Source organism: Coregonus clupeaformis, chromosome 15 (genome assembly GCF_020615455.1).
Source record: "Coregonus clupeaformis isolate EN_2021a chromosome 15, ASM2061545v1, whole genome shotgun sequence".
NCBI lineage: Eukaryota > Metazoa > Chordata > Actinopteri > Salmoniformes > Salmonidae > Coregonus > Coregonus clupeaformis.
Genome location: NC_059206.1, coordinates 45,214,446 through 45,238,735, shown reverse-complemented (window position 1 = coordinate 45,238,735; position 24,290 = coordinate 45,214,446). Strand labels below are relative to the sequence as shown.

At 43.4% G+C, this 24,290-nt stretch overlaps 1 protein-coding gene across 1 annotated transcript; it reads left to right on the top strand.

The window, feature by feature from the left end:
• The first annotated feature begins 14,562 nt into the window (after positions 1 to 14,562).
• gdnfa (glial cell derived neurotrophic factor a) lies at positions 14,563 to 23,987 on the top strand. The gene is made up of 3 exons (XM_041898052.2): positions 14,563 to 15,336; positions 16,659 to 16,889; positions 19,942 to 23,987. The coding sequence occupies exons 2-3, from the start codon at positions 16,685 to 16,687 to the stop codon at positions 20,535 to 20,537; spliced, it is 801 nt and encodes a 266-aa protein (XP_041753986.1). The 5' UTR covers positions 14,563 to 15,336; positions 16,659 to 16,684; the 3' UTR covers positions 20,538 to 23,987.
• Positions 23,988 to 24,290: the final 303 nt, after the last annotated feature.

Sequence of the window (24,290 nt, the reverse complement as noted above, 5' to 3'; positions counted from 1 at the left end):
CTCTGTCAGTCAGATCTTCTATCACAGGCAGTGGTTAGGGAAATGGACTGGTAACAAACAATGTATGGGCACAGGAGTGGTACAGAAGTACTGTAGCAGCTAAATCTATAGCCTTAAGCCGTTCAAGGTTCAGAATTTCAGATCCACCCCCTGACTCAACGTGAGTGATCTGTGACACCTGAACACCTGATCAGTTGATCAGCTTCTCCTTGCAGTAAGAAAACACATCAGATAAATTTTTTACATTTGAGTCATTTAGCAGACGCTCTTATCCAGAGCGACTTACAGTTAGTGAGTGCATGCATTTTCATACTGGCCCCCCGTGGGAATCGAACCCACAATCCTGGCGTTGCAAGTGCCATGCTCTACCAACTGAGCTACACGGGACAAAGTGTGATACAGTATGTGACTGCAAACTCACTGGTGATTGACTGCTCTTAATCATGGTCATTCCTCAGGTTATAGTCAGGGTCATCGTCCTCCATGTTCAGATAAAGTAAACAGATGCGGTAATAAACCAAACCTGCATCCCATTCATTTATCTGATTACCAGACTTCATCGTGTTTGTTGTTCCATTCATCAACACATTTGTTTACATTGTCCAATGTTGACACCCTAATCCCCTTTAAGACCCAGACCCAGCTACTGCGGTTTAATTCCATGTCTATAATATTATATCCCTGTGAAATTCCATTAAAGGGGTTTTATGTTTCCCAGTGTATTGTTTGCATGGGGCTGTAGTTGGTTGGTGTGGGAGCCCAGTAGCAGGCTAAATTAACCCGGCCTAGCGACTTGCCAGCTCTCATTACAAGATCTAATTAGGCCACGTCTGATCCTTCCATTCCAGGTGATTTACTACACTACAACTCCAAGGCCTCCAGATTTATCGGAACCCCTTGGAGAGATGCCCATCAAAGCAGTAGGCACTATTTCTGCCTGTACTGAATTTAATTGTAGCATTACTGTCTATACGTAGGCTGTCCATAACAGTTACAGTCCCAAAGGTAATAGATTAGATTATCATTAGGTTTCTTTTAATTGTCTCTTGGCAAACTTCATTATGAATGAGGTTCAAGGCTGAGGCCACATTTGACCCAGCATGAGCATTCCATTGACCTCAGCATGAGCATTCCATTGACCTCAGCATGAGCATTCCATTTGGCAGAACCCTAAGGGAAACGCAGGGAGTATCACACAAGGGCTGATCACTGCTGAGCTACAATACTGTAAGGCTTCTGTCTCCACCCACAACAACAGCTCTGTATTGGAACAGCAGGTGCAGAAATGACCTAGAATGACATCAATTTCTCTCTTTTTCAAGTACCAAGTCTAGGCTCAAGATATCCCCACATACTGTATATCCCCAGTATCCACCAACTTGTAACACCATACATGACCAAACTTCCTGCTGGTAATGTGAGAAGCTCATACTTGCCGCTATTTTCCTATTATGTAATTGTAATTTCACATAATTGTTGCTCACCAAATTTGAATGTGTAAAACAACATTCTCATCCTAGCGGCTGCCAGGATATACAGAGGGAAAGGACATCCAGCTGTAACAATACTGGCATTAGTGCATAATGTACCTTTCTGGCTGGGATCAAAGTGTGTTTAGGTTTCCAAATTTAGCCTCCACATAGATAGGAATGACTGGTCCCATGGGGCTATCTCACTGAGACGGTCCAGCTAACTCACCACTGTTGTTCAGTGTCAGTGATTTATGTGGACTAGTGACCATTTTGGATTGGTGTCAGGGCTCCTCTTTACTCAGTCTCCTCACTGTGATAGTGAGCCAAATGTAGCCCTGTTATTAATATCCCATCATAGATAAAAACGGATCCCAACTAAACCACTAGCAATGATATACAGATGGGCAGATTAGACCCAGAATGTTACCACATTGGTGGTCATAGATTGTACTGCTGGCTGCAGAATGAGTAAATCTAATTTTCTGCAATTACTCTAAGATTGAGGGTAACCAGGTGCACCTCCACTTATCTAAAACAATGTTGTTGTTGTTTTCCTGATGATATAGTACATTGCACCTGGAAGCATTATTTATTTGCTGAAATATCTGATTTTGATTATATGCATAGTGCAAGTAGAGCATGATAATGTAACAGTAGCAGGGAATGTAAGTAGCATGTAAGCTGATTGACACCAGTGTTACTGTCATGCTGTCATGGCCTGGGGAGCCAGCTGCTCAGTCTGCTGAGAGAGAGACATAATATCCTCTGGGTATAAACTGACATGGAGGTTTGGAGGTGTGTGTGCGTGTGCGTGTGTGTGTGTACGAGTGTGTGTGTGCACAAGTGTGTGTGTGCCTGACATCCATCAGGTGCTCTCTGTGTCCAGTGTGAGCAAAGCATTGGAGGAAGTATGGCGTTAGCAACTCTCTTTGCACTGCCACCGGATGGAAGCACACAGCCAATGGCCCCCGCCCTGTTCTCATACTAGGCTGGATTAGAAAGGGGAACCAGAGCAGAGGCGAGCAGAAACAGGATCCGACCCCCTCTCAGATTTCTCGCCGGGCCCACTACCCCTCCCAAAAACATCCTCGGCACTTCCTCCTCCAATTAGTGCGACCTTGTTACATTTGGGATGGGTACGCGTTGTGAAAGTTAAGACCGAGCCCCTCGCCTGCACCACGCTTTTAGCAAGCAGCAGCAGGTCAGCAAGCCTGAAGGCTAGAGGTTATCATCAAAATAGCACTGCTCAGCTCTGTAAAGCGATAGTATATAAAGCAGCAGGACAACAAGCACCGTAATCATTTCCTTTCCCCAGGGATCTTTTACTCTAAGCCCAGTGAGGCTACTCAGTATTGCTCAGCGCTCTCGCCCCATCCATGTTTGTTCAGTAACAGCAGTAGGAAGAGGGGCCAGCCTGGCATGGCGGACTCTCTTTGAATGGCCAAAGCTGTAAAGCCAGCGTCGGTTCTAACACGATGCCACCTTGGGGACCGTCCCACATGTCTCCTATGAGTTGGCTCCTCACACTGACAGCTGCTGAAGGTCAGAGGTCAAGCCCATCACAGGTACTGTATCAGCCCAAAGGCATGCTGGCGGCCCACAGAGGCCCTATCAGGGCTGGCTGTGGGCTGAGTTAAAAGGTCCTGCTGGGACACTATCATCTCTACCACAGACGCGTGCTGGTGACCGCAGGCGCTGGCCAGTGTGTCTGACGGCCTGAGGAAGGCTTAGAGAGATAGCACACAGCGGACGAAACTGTAGACAAACAAACTCAGCACAGACGCCACTCAATGCCTGCCTGCCGTACACATCCTGCAGAAACCTCCTGGGAGTCCTAGTTTGGTTATGCAGCCAGCTGGAGAATTTGGCAGTACATCCAACAGGTCTCACAACCGCAGACCATGTGTATGGCGTCCTGTGGGCGAGCGGTTTGCTGATGTCAATGTTGTGAACAGAGTGCCCATGGTGGCGGTGGGGTTATGGTATGGGCAGGCATAAGCTACGGAGAGAACACAATTACATTTATCGATGGCAATTTAAATGCACAAAAATACCCTGACGAGATCCTGAGCCCATTGTGAGGGCCATTTTTTTGAAGGTATCTGTGACCAACAGATGCATATCTGTATTCCCAGTCATGTGAAATCCATAGATTAGGGCCTAATGAATTGATTTTAATAATAATAATAATATGCCATTTAGCAGACGCTTTTATCCAAAGCGACTTACAGTCATGTGTGCATACATTTTTGTGTATGGGTGGTCTCGGGGATCGAACCCACTACCCTGGCGTTACAAGCGCCGTGCTCTACCAGCTGAGCTACAGAGGACCACTTTAATTGACTGATTTCCTCATATGAACTGTAACTCAGTAAAATCTTTGAAACTGTTGCATGTTGCGTTTATATTTTTGTTCAGTCAGCTGGAGACATAGACTCCTGGAAGCATGTAGGATTCTGGGAGCTAGCCATCCTTAGAGCATCAGTTAACAGAGTTGCATTACATACAGTGGGGAGAACAAGTATTTGATACACTGGCAATTTTGCAGGTTTTCCTACTTACAAAGCATGTAGAGGTCTGTAATTTTTATCATAGGTACACTTCAACTGTGAGAGACGGAATCTAAAACAAAAATCCAGAAAATCACATTGTATGATTTTTAAGTAATTAATTTGCATTTTATTGCATGACATAAGTATTTGATACATCAGAAAAGCAGAACTTAATATTTGGTACAGAAACCATTGTTTGCAATTACAGAGATCATATGTTTCCTGTAGGTCTTGACCAGGTTTGCACACACTGCAGCAGGGATTTTGGCCCACTCCTCCATACAGACCTTCTCCAGATCCTTCAGGTTTCGGGGCTGTCGCTGGGCAATACGGACTTTCAGCTCCCTCCAAAGATGTTCTATTGGGTTCAGGTCTGGAGACTGGCTAGGCCACTCCAGGACCTTGAGATGCTTCTTACGGAGCCACTCCTTAGTTGCCCTGGCTGTGTGTTTCGGGTCGTTGTCATGCTGGAAGACCAAGCCACGACCCATCTTCAATGCTCTTACTGAGGAAGGAGGTTGTTGGCCAAGATCTCGCGATACATGGCCCCATCCATCCTCCCCTCAATACGGTGCAGTCGTCCTTTCCCCTTTGCAGAAAAGCATCCCCAAAGAATGATGTTTCCACCTCCATGCTTCACGGTTGGGATGGTGTTCTTGGGGTTGTACTCATCCTTCTTCTTCCTCCAAACACGGCGAGTGGAGTTTAGACCAAAAAGCAGGGGGACCTTGCGTGCGCTGCAGGATTTTAATCCATAGTGTGTTACTAATGGCGTAGTGTGTTACTAATGGTTTTCTTTGAGACTGTGGTCCCAGCTCTCTTCAGGTCATTGACCAGGTCCTGCCGTGTAGTTCTGGGCTGATCCCTCACCTTCCTCATGGTCATTGATGCCCCACGAGGTGAGATCTTGCATGGAGCCCCAGACCGATTGACCGTCATCTTGAACTTCTTCCATTTTCTAATAATTGCGCCAACAGTTGTTGCCTTCTCACCAAGCTGCTTGCCTATTGTCCTGTAGCCCATCCCAGCCTTGTGCAGGTCTACAATTTTATCCCTGATGTCCTTACACAGCTCTCTGGTCTTGGCCATTGTGGAGAGGTTGGAGTCTGTTTGATTGAGTGTGTGGACAGGTGTCTTTTATACAGGTAACGAGTTCAAACAGGTGCAGTTAATACAGGTAATGAGTGGAGAACAGGAGGGCTTCTTAAAGAAAAACTAACAGGTCTGTGAGAGCCGGAATTCTTACTGGTTGGTAGGTGATCAAATACTTATGTCATGCAATAAAATGCAAATGAATTACGTAAAAATCATACAATGTGATTTTCTGGATTTTTGTTTTAGATTCCGTCTCTCACAGTTGAAGTGTACCTATGATAAAAATTACAGACCTCTACATGCTTTGTAAGTAGGAAAACCTGCAAAATCGGCAGTGTATCAAATACTTGTTCTCCCCACTGTATGTCCAGACTAGGGTTGCAAAGGTAGTGTATATTACTGGTAACTTTCTAAGTTGACCAGTATACTACCGGAATTTTGGAAACTCTCAGGATTTTATGGAATTTTCATAACATGTAAAGTATATAGAATAATAAATTAAGACAATTTTAATATACAAAATAGAATGACAAACTGTAAAACATTATCCTAAATATAACCCATCAACTTAGTGAATACCGTTGGTGTTTTATACTGAACAAAAATATAAATGCAACATGTAAAGTGTTGGTCCCATGTTTCATGAGCTGAAATAAAAGATCCCAAACATTTTCCAGACGCACAAAAACCTTATTATTCTCACATTTTGTGCACAAATTTGTTTACACTCCTGTTAGTGAGCATTTCTCCTTTGCCATGATAATCTATCCACCTGACAGGTGTGGCATATCAATAAGCTGATTAAACAGCATAATCATGACACAGGTGCACCTTGTGCTGGGGACAATAAAAGGCCACTCTAAAATGTGCAGTTTTGTCACACAACACAATGCCACAGATGTCTCAAGTTTTGAGGGAGCGTGTAATTAGCATGCTGACTGCAGGAATGTCCACCAGAGCCGTTGCCAGAGAATTGAATGTTAATTTCTCTACCATCAGCCGCCTCCAACTTAGTTTTAGAGAATTTGGCAGTACATCCAACCGGCCTCACAACTGCAGACCATGTGTATGGCGTCGTGTGGGCGAGCAGATTTCTGATGTCAATGTTGTGCCCAATGGTGGCGGTGGGGTTATGGTATGGGCAGGCATAAGCTACGGTCAACGAACACAATTCAGTTTATCGATGGCAATTTGAATGCACAAAAATACCGTGACGAGTTCCTGAGGCCCATTGTGAGGCCCATTTTTTAAAAGGTATCTGTGACCATCAGATGCTGTATTCCCAGTCATGTGAAATCCATAGGTTAGGGCCTAATGAATTTATTTAAATTGACTGATTTCCTCATATGAACTGTAACTAAGTAAGATCTTTGAAAATGTTGCGTTTATATTTTTGTTGAATATATATGAGGGTTTCAGCATAAAATATCCTTCTTTTTTTTTTTTACACACTTTTATTTATTTTACCCAGTCAATATGTATTTGTTGTAAGTGTTTTGATGCCAAACTGGTTGCAGTTGTGAAAAAAGTCAATAGTTGGAGGACTTGCAGAGTTCATTGGAAAATATGTAATTGTTGATGAGATGCTTTAATCATTAATTATACTGTTTTCTCTTGAATTATATGGTCTATCCACTAGAAACTCTTGGACAATATGGACACAGATATAAAGTCTGAATACATATGAAAGTTATTTCTGTATAAATTACCAAAGTTACCATAGATTGCCATAGATTACCTGTTAATTACCAACAATTGCCAGTAGTTCTGCAACTCTAGTCCCTACTATACATCCACATTTCTTCCATTGTAATAGGACATGCTACTCCAAAAGGAATCCTTTCTGTTTCATTACAAAACATAAAAGGTGAACAATTGTGAAAGGTACATCAATCAACACCTTAATCAAGGACCTTGAAGAATTTCCATCAGAAGCCTATGCACGGCATAGACTTTTTGCCTTATATTAAAACGCTCAGCCCAGCTCCTTTGATTCTCATGAGGTGATAATTCACCCTTGACAAATAATGAACTGTTCCCATATGGTGCGGCTACGTCTTCTCTTGAGAACATAGAGATAGAATGTACTAGATACGAGAAAAGACAATTTAATTCTTTGTCACATTTAATCTACAGTATATTGCATTGGAAAAGAAAGACAATATATCACAGAGTGGTGCGTAGGTTTTTAAAATGTGATCTCTCTATATGTTACATTTCTATGTTTGAGGGATTTAACCTGCACTTCCTTACTTCTATTAATAACGGAGTCATAGTCCTGCCTGCGCTGTGATACTGTTCTCTCTCTCTCTCTCTCTCTCTCTCTCTCTCTCTCTCTCTCTCTCTCTCTCTCTCTCTCTCTCTCTCTCTCTCTCTCTCTCTCTCTCTCTCTCTCTCTCTCTCTCTCTCTCTCTCTCTCTCTCTCTCTCTCTCTCTCTCTCTCTCTCTCTCTCTCTCTCTCTCTCTCTCTCTCTCTCTCTCTCTCTCTCTCTCTCTCTCTCTCTCTCTCTCTCTCTCTCTCTCTCTCTCTCTCTCTCTCTCTCTCTCTCTCTCTCTCTCTCTCTCTCTCTCTCTCTCTCTCTCTCTCTCTCTCTCTCTCTCTCTCTCTCTCTCTCTCTCTCTCTCTCTCTCTCTCTCTCTCTCTCTCTCTCTCTCTCTCTCTCTCTCTCTCTCTCTCTCTCTCTCTCTCTCTCTCTCTCTCTCTCTCTCTCTCTCTGAGATGACACCGGGTGGTTTCTTACTGTAAGTGACCTAGACTGTTTCTCATAGAGTAACATGAGATACAGTAGATTGTGTCAGTAATACCTGTACACCACCTTGTGTGTATGATCAAAATAATGGGAGAGAAAACAGATGGAGATACAGCACTGTATGGCAGTGCCATAGCAACTGGATAACAGATCTCAACTTCAAATTGAGTCCAAATTGAGCAGTAGAATAAGAATTGCCTACTGCTCTAACTGTTACATACTGCTCTCTCAACAGGAACCTGTTGGTTCCACGGGTTATCCAGGGCGGGTTCCTGTGGCAGCCTGTGGCAGCTGGGTATTAGTGGAGCTGAGACACTGCCCTCCAGGGTATCAGTGCCCAGGCACACTGTCAAATTCCACCCTTGTCCTTGCTGATCAAGAGTTCCAGAGGAGATTTAGAGACAGGACCACTATGCAATGCCATGTGAATGTCCCACAGCCACATCAAACAAACACTGCCTGATACTATCTGGCTAGGGTGGGACCTGGTCAGGGTCAGCTCGCTCGGCAGTTCAGGGAGGGGGTTGTGGTACTGCCAGTGATCATGCCACTTGGTTTCACAAGCAAGTAGTTCAAATGAAGCCTACAAACTGCTGAAGCCCCCAAACTGTGCATTTGTTTTCATCACATGATATGGGTGCAGGTCAATACACCTGTCTCAATTGATTTAATCAAGTCATCACCATCAAAGGCCTGCCTACTTGATGAGGTTGGGACAGAAATGCATACAGTGCAGTGGCCTCAAGTTCTGTCACCGTATACAGTGTCACGGATCATGTCAGAACATAAGGTCCACTCCATGGGTGTAGTGGGAGCGAGGGGTGTATAATGTGTGTGAATTCCATGTGCTAGCCTGATAATCCTGCGAACATGCTGACCTTTTAGACAAGCCCACATATCACTGGGGTGGTTACTGTGGTCAGGACCGTAAAACACACCAGACAAAACTCTCAACAGGCCGATGAGTGGTTAACATGTCAGCCATGTAATAAACACAATGGTGGATCATACTAAAGCCTTCTAGGAATATCTTTAATATACATGTGTGACAAAGTGATTGTCCATTGTGTATTTGATTCAGGCAGATCAACATTGACATCATGAGTTATCAACCGACTACAGAGTTTAGTGTGATGACCCCTGTTATTCCGCATTCCTTTGTCCTCTATGACACACACACGATGACACCACACAACGAGACCCAAAGCTGTCCCAAAAAATCCCAAAACTCCCAGTGACTAGCACTATTAAACACTGGGATTGAGTTTGACTGCTAAAGGTCAACCAAGAGTCACCATCCTCCTCAGACAGATAAGGCTGTTTGTGTGCTCTGAGGGTTTGGCATTAAAAATTGAGGGGTTTGCCCCGTCGCACTGCGTGCCAAATGAAAGAAGAAGGCACTTCCATCTCAGTGACTAGTCTCTTCCTCACACCCCATGTGGTGGTGATTCGTTCAACTTACTCATGTTACTCCTCCAAACCAATTCATATTTCATACAACCACTTGAGAAATTCAGCCCGGTGATGTGTTCTCACACAAAGGAGCTTTCTAAAACGAGGACTATTTTTGGGAGCCAATACTACCTCATTTATGTTAGTATCAGAGGTCCAGAGAAAGGGTAGTATGGAGGAAGTCTTTGGTGTCACCCCAGTTCACCCCAGTGTGGTCCAGTGTATACCAACTCCAGTCCTCGAGTACCACCAACAGCACACATTTTGTTGGTGCCCCGGACAAACTCACCTGATTCAAGTTGAATAATGTGTGCTTGTCTGGGGCCACAACAAAAATGAGTGCTGTTGGGGATACTAGAGGACTGGAGTTGGGAAACACTGGCTAGTCCACATAACAATACACACTCTCTGGGCCATGAGCTGGCCATGTTCAACTAGTCTGTGACATAAGAGAGCTCTGTGACGAACTCTCTTGTGAACGCCGCTAAAATTAAAAGATCACTCATCACTGAAAGTGATTGATTGCTTTTTATGATATTGATTAGATCCCAGTGGAGTCACTATTGGATCTCTCTCTCTCTGAGTTCTCTGTGACAAGGTTTTGGTATTCCCTCCCTTCTAACTCCACTGGCTCTGTGCATGACTATCTCCAACCATAAACAGTGTTGTTACTCATGCCAGTCATGCAAACTTTTGACACACTTTCCCAGTGCCAGCCAGAGGAAGCTTTTTGATATTTCCCAAATATGTAGTTCCCTTCCTGGTTTTTCAGTTATCACATCATAAAAACGTTTCTCCCTTACCAACACCTTGCCATAACAGATTCTAGGCTTTGTGACAATGTCATTGTGAGAAGTACTCTACAAATCAGCTTGAGCGGACTGGCAATTGACCTCAAGTCTCTCTAGCAGCTCCTGAGATCTGACCCTGGTCTCCTCCCCCCGTCCCCGTCCCCCGTCCCCCCACAGGGGATAGCCATTCTTTCCAGTTCTACCGCCCGCCTGTAGAATTCTCAGCCCCTCCCCTTAAAAAATGCTCTCAATGTCAGCACTTTTTTTGTAGTTCAGGACCACTGTTGGTTGTATATGTTGGCTTTTTGTTGCCATCTGTTACTGGACATGACTGTGATATTACTGTGCTTGTCGGTAGCAGACTGTATGTTAATCATTGTTGTCCTCTGTAGCTCAATTGGTAGAGCATGGCGCTTGTAACACCAGGGTAGTGGGTTCGATCCCCGGGACCACCCATACGTAAAAATGTATGCTCACATGACTGTAAGTCGCTTTGGATAAAAGTGTCTGCTAAATGGCATATTATTGTCATTACTGTTGATATTCTCTTTGACCGTAAGAGGGAAATGCATAATGCAATCCTGTTTATTCTTGTTTTTATGGTAGTGTTTGTTTGTCATGGTCTGTTAGTAACCACTAGTAACCGCCACTTCCATAAAGGATGAGTGATGCATCTAGGTGTCCATGGCCAATGGGCATCATTCCTGGAGGCACCAGCGCCAAGCCAAACGTTTGGCCAAACCCAGAGAATCACAGACACAGGCACACACAGCTCTGACTGTCAATAACACCCAGAGGAGATAGAGCAAGAAACCAACAGTTAAGTTGATTCCTCATGGCAAGACCTAAATCAGGGGGGCTGGGCAGAGCACCAATTATGACTGGACCGCTTAAATATAACCCCACTCACATATCTCAATGGAGGAGCAGGAGATAGGACTTCACTATGGAATGAGTGCCTCCCTTCAAATGTCAACTGATTCACCCACAGCAGACACATGGTTCTTCTATCAGCCTGTAGTAAAATGGTTCCGTCATCATTTACTGTCAATATTACTACAAGTTGTAGTACTGTAACATGACTATCAACCGTTCCTCTAGTAACATGACATGAATCAGTCAGTGACTCTGATGGCATCTAACAACCATTTGGAATACCAACAGAAACAAATAGTGGACACAAATCATCCTGAGACAGAGCACATTTGTAGAGCTTGTGGGTGGTAGACTAGACTGTTTAGGTCAGTTAAATTGATCCAGAGTGCAGATTGGGCCATGATCTCTCTCAGGATCAGAGTAAGCACAGGCAGAATAGGTCACATTTGACCCCTTCCCATGAAATCCTAGATGTAAAAGGTTCTAAACAATGGAGGAAAAGCAGGTCAATGGGGTTGTGCAAATCCTTATAGTTAACACCAAGAGCTGGACAGAGGAGAGGCAATACTAGGAATGCAAAAATAGGAGAATCCCACCCATCCACTATCAATTTACTATCGTTTTTGCCACACAAAAAAAATTATATATATATATATATATATGTCATACTGTAAACTCCATTAGCCTGCACCTGCACTTATAAAGTACTGGCTGTTCAAAGGTTCTGTTGTATAGGACATCACCTCCATTGGCTTTTTAAACATCTTACATTTTTACACAGACTGACAGAACACTTAAAAGTGATTCACTGAGGAAAAATAGTTATGCTGTGTTTTAGGCATGATTATGAGATGCAACATTTAGACAATTGTATACCTCTCAACAGGTTCTCGATGCACGCATTACTCACAGTATGTTAATGATACAGTAACAATGAATGCAGGGGTCTGTGTGGACCACCATAGAGGGACTAGATACCCTCTGTGATGTGGTACCTGAGAGGCCTGGTCCATTAACCCTCATGATTTACACACTAGATCTCCTTTCATCTTCAGGATAGCTACATTCTTCATGGTTTAACCCAACTGTTTATGAATTTACAGTGGGGAAAAAAGTATTTAGTCAGCCACCAATTGTGCAAGTTCTCCCACGTAAAAAGATGAGAGAGGCCTGTAATTTTCATCATAAGTACACGTCAAATATGACAGACAAATTGAGGAAAAAAATTCCAGAAAATCACATTGTAGGATTTTTAATGAATTTATTTGCAAATTATGGTGGAAAATAAGTATTTGGTCACCTACAAACAAGCAAGATTTCTGGCTCTCACAGACCTGTAACTTCTTCTTTAAGAGGCTCCTCTGTCCTCCACTCGTTACCTGTATTAATGGCACCTGTTTGAACTTGTTATCAGTATAAAAGACACCTGTCCACAACCTCAAACAGTCACACTCCAAACTCCACTGTGGCCAAGACCAAAGAGCTGTCAAAGGACACCAGAAACAAAAATGTAGACCTGCACCAGGCTGGGAAGACTGAATCTGCAATAGGTAAGCAGCTTGGTTTGAAGAAATCAACTGTGGGAGCAATTATTAGGAAATGGAAGACATACAAGACCACTGATAATCTCCCTCGATCTGGGGCTCCACGCAAGATATCACCCCGTGGGGTCAAAATGATCACAAGAACGGTGAGCAAAAATCCCAGAACCACACGGGGGGACCTAGTGAATGACCTGCAGAGAGCTGGGACCAAAGTAACATAGCCTACCATCAGTAACACACTACGCCGCCAGGGACTGAAATCCTGCAGTGCCAGACGTGTCCCCCTGCTTAAGCCAGTACATGTCCAGGCCAGTCTGAAGTTTGCTAGAGTGCATTTGGATGATCCAGAAGAGGATTGGGAGAATGTCATATGGTCAGATGAAACCAAAATAGAACTTTTTGGTAAAAACTCAACTCGTCGTGTTTGGAGGACAAAGAATGCTGAGTTGCATCCAAAGAACACCATACCTACTGTGAAGCATGGGGGTGGAAACATCATGCTTTGGGGCAGTTTTTCTGCAAAGGGACCAGGACGACTTATCCGTGTAAAGAAAAGAATGAATGGGGCCATGTATCGTGAGATTTTGAGTGAAAACCTCCTTCCATCAGCAAGGGCATTGAAGATGAAACGTGGCTGGGTCTTTCAGCATGACAATGATCCCAAACACACCGCCCGGGCAACGAAGGAGTGGCTTCGTAAGAAGCATTTCAAGGTCCTGGAGTGGCCTAGCCAGTCTCCAGATCTCAACCCCATAGAAAATCTTTGGAGGGAGTTGAAAGTCCGTGTTGCCCAGCGACAGCCCCAAAACATCACTGCTCTAGAGGAGATCTGCATGGAGGAATGGGCCAAAATACCAGCAACAGTGTGTGAAAACCTTGTGAAGACTTACAGAAAACTTTTGACCTGTGTCATCGCCAACAAAGGGTATATAACAAAGTATTGAGAAACTTTTGTTATTGACCAAATACTTATTTTCCACTATAATTTGCAAATAAATGCATTAAAAATCCTACAATGTGATTTTCTGGATTTTTTTTCTCATTTTGTCTGTCATAGTTGACGTGTACCTATGATGAAAATTACAGGCCTCTCTCATCTTTTTAAGTGGGAGAACTTGCACAATTGGTGGCTGACTAAATACTTTTTTCCCCACTGTAAATTCATAAACAGTTGGGTTAAACCATGAAGAATGTAGCTATCCTGAAGATGAAAGGAGATCTAGTGTGTAAATCATGAGGGTTAATGGACCAGGCCTCTCAGGTACCACATCACAGAGGGTATCTAGTCCCTCTATGGTGGTCCACACAGACCCCTGCAGGCATAATGACACCAAACACTGGTTATTAAGTGACCATTTGCTCCAAGCTATAGTGTGCATCTGAATACTTCCCACTGGCCACAGACATCAATTCAAAGTCTATTCCACGTTGGTTCAACATCATTTCATTGAAATGACATGTAAACAACGTTGATTCAACCAGTGTGTGCCCAGTGGGTTATGTGATGAGTATTCTACAGCTGCTGCAGTGCATTACATTTTGGAGAATTATATAGTGTGCCATATGCGTAAAATGGTAAAAGTCGTTATATATTTTCACCTTTACCCTCAAATGCCCATCACACTTATTTACAAGTCTGTCCTAGTAAATAAGTGTGGTGGGCATCCTAATTTGAGCTATGAGTAGCTGGAACCTGACACCCAGCGCGCGGTGAAGATCAGTGTATTCAAGGAACATGTATCGCAACCGAACGTCTCCAAATTGCCTTCCGCATTACTGAAATCTAACCCGAGGACATCAGGAGAGTGACATAATCCTCAAGAGATCCCAAAACTGCGACCCATCAAATGGAGCGCCAGGGGTGGTTTGGAGATGTGGGTTGGCGTGTACTTATGTTTCTACTTGCGGTTTGGTTGTGCAGAGGTCGAGAAAATAAGGGCGGACACTTCGAAACGTCAGCGCGCTCAAAGCTATAAATCTATCCAAACCGCCTTCTGCGGCTCGTACAGCGTGATGCGCAGACAGCTGCACATCTGTACTGCCAGTGCCAGTCTGGAGAGAATACACAGAACCCGCATGTGGACAACCATCTCACTCATTGCGCGGACACCACTTGGATATAATGGAGAATATACATTGCCCTCATTTTTTATTAGAATACCAAGTCCATTGGGGATATAAAAACATCAAGTAAATCTTCATGACCATATGTTGGTCTGGTGGATGTTACAGACGTTTTTGGTTTGATTTTCTCTCATGAAAAAAGTTTAAGGTAACACCTAATAAACTGTCTCTCTAAAGCGCGTTTCAGTGCGTTTTCCCTGCGCCTTTGGCGAACCTCTCTGCTCCCTGCGTCGGTAAAGCTGATGTCTTCATTTGACTCCTTGCAGTTGGTGATGGTGGATCTCTCTCGGATTTCCAATGTGGAAACCAGCATCCAATTAGTTTGCGATTGAGCGCCTGGAGAGACAGCGTAGAGGCACTTTGGCCAGCTAGTCACTTCAGCGTGTAGCCTACCTGTGGGCAGACGCATGGTTGGGCGCTCTGTAGGCTACAGAGTTATGAGAAGCCACTCATCAGGCGTCGTTTCATTTTGTGGGGCATTTTTTACTTCTATTTTTTTTAGACATTGTAAATTAGATTGAACACATCGGATCTCGTTTATGTGATCAGATAAAACTGTACAGTCTGAATATATCCTTTGGATAAAAGTACTTCTTACTCACCACGGAACGTTAAATGCATCGCTGTGTGTTGGACTTTAATACCGATACAATTGCAGGTCTGCAAGGGCCAGATTTAAGGTAAGCACATTTCAGTCACAGTTATTGATTGTGCAATATTGTTTTTGTAGATGAGATGCATGTGTGTAGGCTATGTAGGGTATTAACCTACTATAGTATTGATGAAGGAATTTTGAGGCTCTCAGACCTATTCTGAATGTCGATCATCCTACAAAATAAGCATTCATAATGGATCAAACATGTAAAAAAAAAAAAAGAAGAAGATTTCTAACACACATTACGCATTAACAGTGTGCCACATTTTTCTAGGTGTTAGTTGCAAATCGGAAGTAATTTATTTAATGCATTAAGCCTATTCAAAAATTACATCCTATGGACATACATTAGCTGCAGCCAATGCTCAATTAACAAGAGTCACATAAGCAATGGGGATTCACCATCTGGCAAATAGATGCCAACATGAGGACTATTGTAGCCTTTCTACTGGACACCAGCCAATGCGCTATGAATGGTGCGTCCATAAACGCATTTTGGAGTAAAGGCGCACCCTATGCCTGTGGCAGCCACCCATTTCAGTAACACGCACTCGTAAATTATCACTCAAATAGCTCTAAAATTAGTTGTAATCGAGGTGTTGTTTGGATCAGAATGTCCATCATATACAAAAACAATAATTAAAACGACATTATTGTGATATCAATATTTTGTATCATGTAGAAGCTATGGAGGTCCCTAAAAGTAATAGGATAGTCAAGTATGAAATCATATTAATAGATTATATCTAGGCTATTTCAAACTAAAGACCATGGGCTAACAGTTTATATTTAGCCTACGTATAGTGTTTATAACTTTCTAGGCATATTTGACCTTTTAGTTGAAAAATATCAAATTTGATACAATGTAAATAATGGTCTCTGAAGTTTGTTAATTTGGATCCCCAATAGCTGTGCCAAAACACAATAGCTAACAAAACCTCATACATACAGTAAGTTGGCTTGCTTCACTGTTGTTGAATGGGCATAACCTCTTGACATGAAGGATGGTTGCTATTGCCAAATGAATTTCCAAAGATGTCATCATGACCCAAGACTGCTTTCTGCACTGTATCAAAGCAGGTCAACAATGTGTTGGCATTATGGAGCTACAATATCTTTTGCGCCTTATTACCATCCTTCACAGTATCAACATCAAATATTCATGGTTGTAATATTTTCAATTTTTCTCGCTATTGAAAAGATTACCAAACTAAGGCCATTTTGGCACTGTGTCCTATGTCCCCGTGTTTACAGCCTACACATATTTTTAGATTTCAATCTAATTTGTAAAGGTTGGATTATTTCAAAGGTTGATCCAACTCACACACCTGTCTTGTTTTCTTTCAGCTTCCTTCATAGGAACTGAGTCTAAGATGAAGTTATGGGATGTTTTGGCCACGTGTTTGTTGCTCCTGAGCTCCGTCTCCACACGCCCCCTCTACCAAAACCTTCAGCCAGCCAAGAGAGCTCACTACTCGGATTGGTACAGTGATTCTCTGTCCCTGTCTGTGGAGGAACCAGAGCCAGAGTTCCAGTCAGAGTCTCACAGCCTGCAGGAAATCTCCATGGAGGATAAATGTAAGTCAAGAATCTGATAGTGTTTTATCACCTGCTGAAGTGTGAGTCAAATATACTTTCTTCTGATTAAAGCTACAATTCTTGGTTGCTACATCCATTTTTGGACTTGATATATACCCATTGATTTTTGGAGAATATAACTTATAAATGCCTCATGAGCTTAGTTCAACTGTCATACCCCATCAGAGCCCAAAATATAAGCTTGTTTTACATTGTAAACAATGTAAATGTAAACAAACACTGTATAGCCACAAAGCGTGGTTAAAACTATAATTTTTAGATCATGGATGGTCAGTCCTTGTATCCATAGCTCTGTATATTAATTTGAGAGTGCTTACATTTCTCCAGGCCAATCCAGCTTTTTACCAAAACAGAGGCGGGGTCTGCTTTGTTATTAATTCAATTAAGGACTCTAGCTTTAAGATCAGACTGTGTTCTAGAAAAGGATTCTCTTATAGAAGACTAATAAAGTTGCTTGATGAGGCTCTGTTGCAAAACCATAGCTATAAAGTGACTGCAGTACTCAGTACTCAATTGGCTCTCAGTTCCTTGAAGTGTATATGGGTTTGAAGAGGGTGACAAAAAACGGCCGCTGGAAATGCACATTCAACATACCATTTATGGTTTGGTACTTAGTTTGTTAAAAGGCCTGATTACCAAAACAAACGTGGTATACTCAGCCCAAACATGTAACCCAAACCTTAGAGAGGATAGATATATGTTTATGTGATGGCCATAGGTTGCCATGTGTTCCGTATTGCACATATAGTATTATGTGTTTTAAATAGAGTACCAGTGACCCCTGGTAGGAACAGGCTCTCCTCAGGTTCACACTTGGGTTAAAGTCTTGCAAGCCATGGCCTTTTGCTCTGGATCATATTGTAGCAACTAGCAAGGCAAGCTTATCCCAAATAAAGGGACAGCAGTCAATGTAATTGAGGGCTGATTTTTGAAGGGCACTTCAACTGAGGCGCCCATGGGGCCAGACCAGTCATTGATAAATCCTGATGACTACCTACTTCGAAGCAGTTTGTCTAACAGCAGGTTTAATTAAACAGCTTTCTCTACTGCTGCGGGTAGCATCACGCTGATGGTAAAAACATCCATGCGGCAGAAGGAGCAAGAAATAGTGACTGCGGCTCCTCAGTCCCAAACACAGAGGTTAGCGCTGACATTCCTTTTACTTGTTTATCTTCAACCCCGTCTCTCTGGGACTGCAGGACCTGTTCCCTCTCCCTGTCAGGAAAACATAGCGTGTTGTGTTTTATCCCAAACCAAGTTAGAGTAGAGGAACATGGAAACAGATGCCGATCACAGGAGAAAGACTGGACAATACGGCAGAGTCAAAACCAAGAAGGGAGCGCACAATATTGTGTTTAGGTTCATTTTAGCAGCTTCGAGGGCATGGAATTCCATTTGTTTAAAAGAACATAACACTGTCTTGACTTTACACAGTAGTAAACTGTGCAGCGCTCTAGATAAGGCATGGAACATTTAGAACAGATAAATGTTTTTCCCCTCACCTCATATTCGGTTAGCAGAGGTGAGTGACATCACCTCAGCCTGTTCTGTAACTTAAGACCATTAACAATGCACCAAGGTGTAAACATCCCTGGAACTCAATGGGAGGTTTGGCCTTTTGTTTCGGGTGCGATGTCTGTGGTAAGCGATGAATCTTGTACCCGTTCCAAGTAACCTTTGGAGGCAAGTGTCTCTGCAGCTGATCCACTGCCTCTAGAGATACTTGTGTCTGCAGGACAGAAAATGTGCACAAGGCTTCTGGTGCATGCTCCACTAGGCTAGAAAACGATGTGAAGTGAAGTTTTTAATAAAAAACATATTTGTTTACCTTGTCAGGACTTCACTTTGTTCTCAGTGGAGCGTTGCACTGTCAGACTTCAGAACTGATCTCTAAATCATAACAAACATGATTCTGGATAACATTTGAAACAGGTGCATTGGAGAGCCGGGAGGTGTTGCTGTGGTTTGGGCTGTTTTGCTGTGGAACAATTCTGTCTGTCAGCTAGCGTAGAATAGGAGCTATCCCTGTCTATTCTATTGTCTATCAGCTGATAGCCACACAATAGAAGGTGTTTAAATCAAAGGGCACAGGGTGTCTAAACAGATTGGTCCCTGGCTCACCCGATACCGCCGCGACGGCCCAATCAGCCGTGGAGCTGGGTGGATCAGATTACCTGTACCCTGACAGTGGGACAGGTGAGACAGGTGATACCCAACGGCAAAAAGAGGCTGGGTTACTGACACCTCCACCTGCCAGACAGACAGACTACACAACCTGCCTGGGTGCCCTGTGCCCACCACACACAGGCCAGTCAACTGAGGCCTGGAGTAATCATGCCAAGGCCAGCTTTACTAACCCCACCTCCACCAACTGAATACACAGACACACAAAGGTAGCCACAAACACACATTAAAACATCAAAAAACATCATACACCTGACATTGATATTGGGTAATATGATTAGTGTCATACTAATTGAGTCATTTAACAATAATGTTTTCTGTGATCTTCTGAGTGGGTTGCCAGATGTTTAAGCGATGCGGAGAAGGAGCAGGAGGGAGTTTACACTATAATGGAATCAACGTGTATTACATGAGGATCAAAGGGCACTCTGGGGTTTTGTTCCGCTCTGCAGATGGCGGAGGGCTTCCTGCATGTTTTGAATTTGAAATAGAATAAGTGCTGAAGAGAGATGAAATCTGCTCTCTCCATGTCACAATCCATATGATTCCATTCTAGTGGTACTTTGAAGCTCTGATACAGTATTTTAAAAGGGAAAGAGAAGGTGGTCTGTTCCAAGAAGTATAACTAGGATTACTAAGAAATATTAAAACAATCTTCTGTATGGCACTGTCAACTGTTACAGTTATTGAAGCATTGCTACCTTGTTACGGGGATACTCATTATTGATTTAACATTCAAATTGCTGCCATTACTATTTTTACTTATATTATTTATTACTACAGTATATGTTGTGACTTTATTGCATTTACTTTACTATTTCCTCTTTGCATCCTCTGTCTTTTACAGATGATATCACAGGCCCATATCCGGACCAGTTTGATGATGTGATGGATTTTATCAAGGCTACCATTGGCAGACTGAGGAGATCATCAGAGCCCACCGGCGGCTCAAGGGGAAGGAGGGAGCAGAGAGAGCAGGAGAGACAGAGAGGAGCAGCAAACACAGACCGAGGAGGAGGAGAAGGAAGAGGAGAGGGGAGAGGAGGACGGGCGAGAGGAGGACGCGCAGAGAAGAAGAAGGGTCGGGGGCGAGGGGGCAAAGGGAGGAGCAGTGAAAGAGGGGGGCAGCGGACGAAGCCGGTTGAAGGCCGTGGCTGCTTGCTAAAAGAGGTCCATCTCAACGTAACAGACTTAGGTCTGGGCTACCAGACCAAAGAGGAGCTGATCTTCCGGTACTGCAGCGGCCCCTGTTCGGACGCAGAGACCAACTATGACAAGATCCTCAACAACCTCACCCACAACAAGAAGCTGGTCAAGGACATACCTTCCCGCACCTGCTGTCGACCAATCACCTTTGATGATGACCTGTCATTCCTGGATGACAACAACGAGGACTACCACATTCTGCAGAAGCATTCCGCCCGCAAATGTGGTTGTGTTTGACTCTGGGAGAGATGAAACGAGAGAGAGAGAGAGAGAGAGAGAGAGAGAGAGAGAGAGAGAGAGAGAGAGAGAGAGAGAGGCAAATGGCTGACAGACATAAATGAAGGGAGCAGTGACATAAACACAGTGGAGAAAAACGGAACATGAGACGGATACAGTTCACTCCAGTGGTGTCTTAGGACCCATGGCCAGTGTTAGCATGTCCTGTCCTACTCCTGAAAAGCTGCAGTGGGGTGAACAGGGATGGTGTAGTCCCCAAACCTCCAGTGATTAAGCTGATCTAGAGCCCAAGTCAGGTCACAGTGGAGAAGGGATTCCTCCATGCTCTAATGACAAATTTGACTGACATTAAATTACATTGAAATTCAGCTTAACAGCCAATAAAAGAGACATTGTCAATTCAGCTCAGTATTCATTTCATGATTGGATCATGTCCTTGGAGGCCTACATGGATACTCTCATTTACCTGTTGAACCATGCTGTTAAACTCAAAGGCTTACCTGCAATGGAGTTGGTGAGACAGAACCAGACAGAGGAACTCTGGATATTGTAAGCTGGTCTGTTCCTTCAAATGTCAGCTTCTCCTGGGAGCACCTATTTTCCCAGGAATGTAGTCAGCTCCTGAGGCTCACAATGAGAGCAGACCTGGTCCTGATGAGTATTTTTAGCTGCAGTCCAGTGTGTTCTGGTTCCACTGCACAGACTGGAGCTTAAAGTTTACATTCACAATGAACGAGGGAACGGGAGAAAGAAAGTAGAGAGAACTCTTAAACCTGTTGACTGGCTTAGTCCTACAGCAGAGACAAACTGTCTGGTACGACACATCAATGTCAAATCCCAAATATTTAGAATTATATATGAGATGTATTTATTAAGATTGAATTAATTTATTATTGTTATTTATTGCAGTCCATTTTATGATTTTTTTTCCTTATTTATTTGAGCTTTGTTTTGTCCTGGATAGTGCCAAAGCAGAGCATGTGTTTTCTAAGGGAAATCAGATTGTGCTGAAACAACCGGATTCAAGGTGCAGCCATAACTAATCAAATGTATCCTTTTGTTTCAAAACGCTGTACAGTTTGTATCTGTAATCCATGGTAGTTAATCCTAAACCCACTGCTGATTCCAAAACATCATGGATTTATGAGAATAACATAAGGTATCAGGTTTAGGGAGGGAAAGCAGAGAAAAAGAAAGACAATTTCAACCCTTTTCAAAACAAAAAAATCTTATCACCGTCTTTGACAGTGTTCCTCATTTGTCACTAATGGAAAGCAGAGAGGATGGAGCGGCCTGGGACATTAGGGGCTCAGGGCCGGGGAGAGACCATTGAGCTGCTCCTCACTCCTCCTTACTCTAACAAAGTAAAGGGGTAAACAGACTTCTGGCAAATGCATGGCATGCCATTATATGTTTACAAAGGAGCATACAAACCCTGCTTTCTTGTTTTTTTAAAGACAGAATAAAGTCGTACTGCAGGTGGTTATCTCAGAGCTGTGCATCTTTCCCTACAATGATACTCCCCACATTAATTTGACATCATCTTCTTTTATAGACAGAATAACAAAAGGACCTCATTGTTAGAGGGGCTACAGTACAGGTTGGATATGGGCAGCCTCCAGGTCCACTGCTTTCAACGCACTTGCATTCTCTTTCTATCACACCATTTTCAAAGTAATGTGTTACTGAATGCTTTACAAAAGACCACAACAAAATCGTACAGAAAATCTCTGATATCATAGTGAAAACCTTGAGACTAGTGTCCGTTGGCCATCACAGTGCAGAAGTTGATGGTATTCATGTATTGCTTGGTTGCCAGGGTCTTATATCTCAACCGTTCAGCCTGGTCCTGGCTCTACACCAAGTCTGGGGCAAAGTCTTTGTAGTGGTTACTGTCCCAGTAGGCTTTAGCGTTCCTGGGAGTGTCTCTGTCTCTTTTGTCTCTGCTCTGACATACACACAGTTCTTTCTCACTGATCTGGGGTTAGTTTGAAAACGATCCTCTAACATGCAGCTTAGCCCACTACTCCCACTGGCAAAGGCACCCCAGTGTTTAAAACCATTTAAGGGAGATCTGGCTCTGTCTCTCTTAGCCAAGCCGACATACATGTCTTAGGGCCAGACAGTACAACAAAGAGAGAGTGACATAGTTTGTGACATTACTGAAGGGGAGAGAGGGGAGCACTAGGATAACCAGGCATTCTCAGTGTGAGCACTATTCAGCATACCATCAATACTCACCCAAAACAACTACTAAACAGAAAGGAACACTAACAGAGGAATCTTTCAAAGCATATTACTACAGTACTATGCCCTTGTCCCATGTTCACAGAGAGGAGCTTTTGAGTGAAACCCAGAGAAAGGGAGCTCCAGAGCTGGCCTTGACGTTAGCATGGATTATGGACCAGAGTATCTGTGCTCACCCAACAGAAACCAAGCCAGTTTTAGTCCCATAATCCCCCCAGCACACAAAACAAATCCACAGCATCAAGATGAATTTAGGCCAAACACTGTCAGAAAGATTGACCAATTTAATCACAGCATGCTTTTATAAATTAGATCATCTTCCCCTTTAATAACTGATTTCGGTGTAAGCCTTTCCAGCAGCCTCTTGGGTCCTCACCCTTATGTATGTTACTTTAAAGTGTGTGTGAATTGTGATTGACCACTCCCCCTCTGTCTTTACATATGGTTGTTTACTCAACTGTCAGTGTTCTTTTCCTGTGTGTTCATAACTCCGGCAGTTATTTTGTGAAGGTAAAGTGTGTGTAAAGGTAGCGGAATCTCCATTGCACACACCAGGCAGAAAGGATAGCATTATTTGTTTTCAGACCCATGTTTGTGTTATGATCGCCTCTGTGTTACTGAACCAAAGCTCTCAGAAAACTTTATTTTTGTACAATATTCATTTTATAACTTTTTACAGAATTAAACTCATTTTTATCAAAATGTCTGTCTGATGGCTATTGAATACTAAATGCTTGTTGCTTCAGTGAGCTGTAGAATCTGAAAAACATTAGCAGGTTCTCGCCAGCAAGAAAGGTCTTCATAACACATTTGTGGAGAAAAGAAAGAGAAAACAGCCTGTTCTGAGACTAAGCAAGGTGAGTGCAAAAGTATTTCTCATTGTGGAATAATTTATCCTCTTGTTGGAGGTTGCCATCAGCACTTGAAGTTAGGGCAGCGGGAGGTTTGAGGGTTGTATGGAGGGTCATATGAGTGGGTGGTTGAGGGTTGTAGGTGTGTGTAGGGGATCGTAGGACTGGGTTAGAGAGAGGAGATAGAGGCTCTCTAGTGCTTTACTCCCTCGTGTTGTGCATTCCTGAACGCTGGCCCAGGTTTGTACGGTAAACAAAAGCTTGCTGTAAAGTGATACCATGCTGTAAATCGAGGCACTCAGGGGGAATGTTTCCACCGTGCAGAGAAGATATGTAAACGCTGATGAGAAAATGGCACAGTTGGCCAGGCGGAGTGAGTCAGTCAACTTCTGCCGGTGTGTATACACCTCAAGGTTTATGCACCTCGATTTTTCCAGTGGATAAAATGAAAGCACTGATTATGTACACACAACTGTCCTGTGAGGATCAAGACTTCAGGCCTGGATTATCGGCCAACCAGATTCCTTTAGTCCAAAACCTGCCCCTCTCTTGAACTATTGGCGGCAAGGAGAGGGGGACAAACTTGAGACCAAGACAGAGGAGAGATTTGATCCTCTGACTTCTCCATGACTTATACGGGCTGTAGTGCCAAACA

Excerpts from the sequence above, each read along its gene's own strand:
- gdnfa (XM_041898052.2), top strand. The coding sequence starts at position 16,685 with ATGAAGTTATGGGATGTTTTGGCCACGTGTTTGTTGCTCCTGAGCTCC. Across the intron at positions 16,890-19,941 it reads AATCTCCATGGAGGATAAAT|ATGATATCACAGGCCCATAT; the intron begins GTAAGTCAAGAA and ends TGTCTTTTACAG.